Source organism: Hipposideros armiger, unplaced genomic scaffold (assembly GCF_001890085.2).
Source record: "Hipposideros armiger isolate ML-2016 unplaced genomic scaffold, ASM189008v1 scaffold_26, whole genome shotgun sequence".
In the NCBI taxonomy this organism is placed as follows: Eukaryota; Metazoa; Chordata; class Mammalia; order Chiroptera; family Hipposideridae; genus Hipposideros; species Hipposideros armiger.
Genome location: NW_017731376.1, coordinates 5,046,966 through 5,051,114, shown reverse-complemented (window position 1 = coordinate 5,051,114; position 4,149 = coordinate 5,046,966). Strand labels below are relative to the sequence as shown.

The following is a 4,149-nucleotide window of genomic DNA, read 5'->3' as shown; positions in this document are numbered from 1 at the left end:
AAAAAGGAAGACAAGTTTATGTAGTTTTTTATAAATTGGAAGTGATGATTATAGACTAGAAATATTTTGCAAAATTTGTCTAGGGCATAGCATTAAATTACATATAATCTGAAAATTGCCTTCTGTGGGCAAGCAGAGCTCCCAGATTAAGCTGCTATACTCATATCCTAGGTTTTCTGATGGCTGGGAAATATGCAGGATTCTTAACGATCAGGCGGCCTGGAACGAGTTGGCCAGAGCTTGTCTACATCACATGGAAGTGGAGTTTGCAATCCGTGTGTATCGTAAAATTGGAAATGCTGGCATGGTGATGTCCTTGGAAGGAATAAAGGTAAACAGCATCTTATGAGAATTAGGATTTAAATGGTATTTATTCAAACATTTTAAATGTCTCCAGTAAATCTTTGTTGCCTAATTCATAAACAAGTTAATTGATAGAACATTACCACTTCCTACTAAGCAAAGTCTTTTCAAAAACTTAAAGCCTTGCATTTCTTCTCATTCAAACTGCTTTTGTTTGTAGGGAATAGAGGAATACAATCTTTTGGCAGGACACCTTGCCATGTTTACTAATGATTTCAGCCTGGCTGAAGACCTGTACCTTGCATCCAGCTGTCCTGTTGCTGCCCTGGAGGTATGGCAGCAAATGATGAGGGGAAGGACATGGAGGGGAGGGTTTCAGCTCTTAAACAGTTAAGATTTCTTCACACCGCATGCCTTCCTCATCCTAGAATTTAGACTTCAGCTCTCAAAACCCCTGAGTACTCATTAACTTCAAAAGTATTTTCAGTTCTGCATCCTTTGGAGCCATCGAAGGCATGGTATTGTAACATGACCAAATAATTTAAAGTCTAAATGTGTCCAAAGAGAACAGATTTTATAACTTATAAAAATGCATACAAATAAAAACAGCCTCCATTCATTGCGTGCTGACATGTGCCCGGTACTTTTCTTAGCACTTGACATGTTGTAATTCATTTAACCCTCACGATAATCCTATGAGAGAGCTGTTACTTGTTCTATTTTTCAAATGATAAAACTGAGGCGCATTTATCTTTTGTTTATTGGATGAAATTCTCTTTTGTATTGAGAGGTGAGCTAAGGACCTGTGTACCATCACTCCAGAGGTGAGCGTTGCAGGGGAGGGGCTAGAACAGAGAGAACAATCTAGCCAAATGGAAGGAAGAATGGAGAAGTGGCTACGTGGAATAATGATGAAGAACGTGGCCTCAGAGTCATAGATGTCTGGGTTCAAGTCCCAGCTCTGTAACCTTGGGCAAGTTATTTCATCTTTCTGTGCCCTAGATCACATTTCNCTGGCAGTGATGTGGTCATTCTTGCAAACTGAGAGTCAGTATAACATGGTGGCTAGAAGCACAGGCTGTGGGGCCAGACTGCCTGAGTTCAAACCCTGGCTCTTCAACTTACTAGCTGTGTGACTTCGAGCAAATTTCTCTGTGGCTCAGTTTCTTCATCTGCAAATGGGCATAATAATAGTACCTGTCTTGTAGAGTGTGCGGTTAGAATTAAATGAGGTTATATATATAAGCAATTAGTACAATACCTGGTAAGCAGCACTATCCAGTAGGAATATAATTTGAACCACATATATAATTTTTTATTTTTTATACTAGCCACATTTTCTAAGAAAGGTAAAAAGAAACTGGTGAAATTAATTTTAATATATTTAATTTAATCCAGTATTATCATTTCAGTATGTGATCTATATAAAAAATTATTAGTGAGACATTTTACACTCTTTTTGACTCTAAACTCCTTGAGATCCAGTGTGTAGTTTATACTTGCACACATCTTAACTTGGGCTAGACACATTTCAATGCTCAATGGCCACATGTGGATATTAAATACTGGCTATTGTACTGGACAGCACAGCTCTACAGTATTAGTTGTTATTTGCAGGAATTTTATATTTCGTTCTTATTTTTAGAGGAAGAAAGATTACGGAGAAAGCAGGTATTTCTCAGCTCTACGTTCAGGATATCTGTATGCCTACCTGCCTGAGTTCACAGGAATATGTGGATTGAGTTTTTAATAGCGTATATTACTGTAACAGTACATTTTATGTTTGTTAGAATGCGTTGTAGAGAAGTTTTTGAAATAAAACATACCCAGTGGAATTTATTTAAATTTCAAATCATATATGAATTGAGTTCTGTTTCTTCTCTAGCTGGTGCATTTTTATGCTCAGTATTATTGAAAATTTTCTAAACACAAGTGTTCATAGCTTGTAAATTTCTGTCATCTTGAGCAGCTTTAGCTTTTTTTTTCCCCTCAACCTGAAGCTCTGTGTTCAGGCTTATAGTTTTTCCTGCAAATTTACCAAATTTTAGATAAAACCCTTGATTTGCCATATAACTACAGTTTTTTTTTTCAAGCCAGATGTAGTATAGGAATGGGAAAAGAAACTTTCCTTCCTGTTACGGTTGGAGCATTGTTGGGTTGAAAATGGGGTGATAAGCTATGCCAGCTAAGGCTATAAACAGGTTCCCACCATGGCAAATGATAATGATCTATGTACAGACTTGGGGCAAATCTGTAAATCCTGTTTTGTAGGTTAATGGTGCCACCTATGAGATTCCGGATTTTTCACCAAACATTAAAGGTGTTCTTTGGGAAAACTGGCCCATGGATAAAGGTGTATTTGTTGCTTATGATGATGATAAGGTATACACTTACGTCTTTCACAAGGGCACTATACAAGGTACTTAATCCCTTTCGTATATTTGTTGATAAATGTCCATTGCATTGGAATTAAAATATTCTTTTCTGCTATTTGTGCTGAGTATTAGCTTTCAGGATTAAGATGTCTGTTTTGTAATATAGGATCCAACGTCATTTTGGCTGGTGGCACCAAAATTCCCTTCTCTCATAAACCTTTGCTGTTATATGACGGAGAGCTGACCTGCCAGACGCAGAGTGGAAAAATAAACAACATCTACCTTGGTACTCACAGCTGCCTCCACAATTTAAGAAATGTGGGGCCCAGTGAACTGAGACAAATGCTGACACAGACTTTACTGCTAAAAAGGTAGGGTTTTAAACACGTCACGTGGAGCTTATTTGCTTTTGTGATTTTAAAGGTCAATTCCTATTAAAGTAGATGCAGATAATGGTATTTACCTTATTTACTTCCCAGGATTATTGTGAGGCTCAGATAAGGTAATGGATATGAGAATGTGTATAAATTCTGAAAGAAGTCATAGTGTAAGAATTTTGGTGCTTTATTCCAAGAAAAGCCCTTCAGAACAAAAAGGTTTCTAATCACCCAACTAGCACAGTTATTGTGATATTCTAACAAACCCATTTATTTCAACAGTATCTTAATTTCATCATCATAGACTTTGATTTTGCCTCGCTTGAGGTTTCCTCCTCCTGCTTTGTCTGTTATGTCTCAGGACCATTGTGAATTCCTTTGTGGTTCTAATTTCTCTGACCATCTCTTAAATGTTGCGCTTCCTCAGGGAGCTTCCGTGATCTTCCTTCTTCTCTTCTCATTCTAATTGATTCTCCCGAGTGAATCTCCTCTGCTTACATGGCTTCAATCCCCTCTATGAGGCTCACTCCAGAATGTGGGTCTTCAGCTTAAACCAGTCAGTTATATTTGGGGGTCCATGAGCTCCTGATGGATTTGCCCTGTTGAAGACAACTCCTCATCTTTCTCAGCCCCGTGTTCTCCCCATGTCCTCATCACACATGTACATGCCCTAACACATACCAGTGTCTACACACACACACACACACACACACACACACACACACACACACACACCAGATTCTTTTCTACTCCCATGTTCCCGGTCTTAACTTTCAATGTACTGTAATGTAACCACTTCTGACTGTGCTCTCTGCTGACAGCCTCATAACCATCTCATTTACGTTTGGAAATGTGACTCTGATCCTCTCATTGCACTTCTGAAGATCTTTCAGTGACTTCCCATTGACTTTAGGAAGAAATCTTTACTTTTTGGGGACCTCAGCCTGATATACTGGGTACTCGATGATTTAATACCAGTCCAAGCTGTCCCCACTGCTCCACTTCCTCTCTGTTCCACAGGCTGCTTGAATTCAGTATTTTTCATGATTGTCTGTCCTGGCACATGCTGCTCTCTCTTCCTGGAATGTCCTTCT

At 38.7% G+C, this 4,149-nt stretch overlaps 1 protein-coding gene across 1 annotated transcript in view; it reads left to right on the top strand.

The window, feature by feature from the left end:
* WDR19 (WD repeat domain 19) overlaps positions 1-4,149 on the top strand; it is an 87,381-nt gene that overhangs the window by 43,720 nt on the left and 39,512 nt on the right. Inside the window, exons 15-17 of the mRNA XM_019635995.1 lie at positions 2,575-2,722; positions 2,845-3,049; positions 3,969-4,089. Coding sequence (XP_019491540.1) covers positions 2,575-2,722; positions 2,845-3,049; positions 3,969-4,089 — 474 coding nt within the window. The remainder of the gene's footprint in view (positions 1-2,574; positions 2,723-2,844; positions 3,050-3,968; positions 4,090-4,149) is intronic.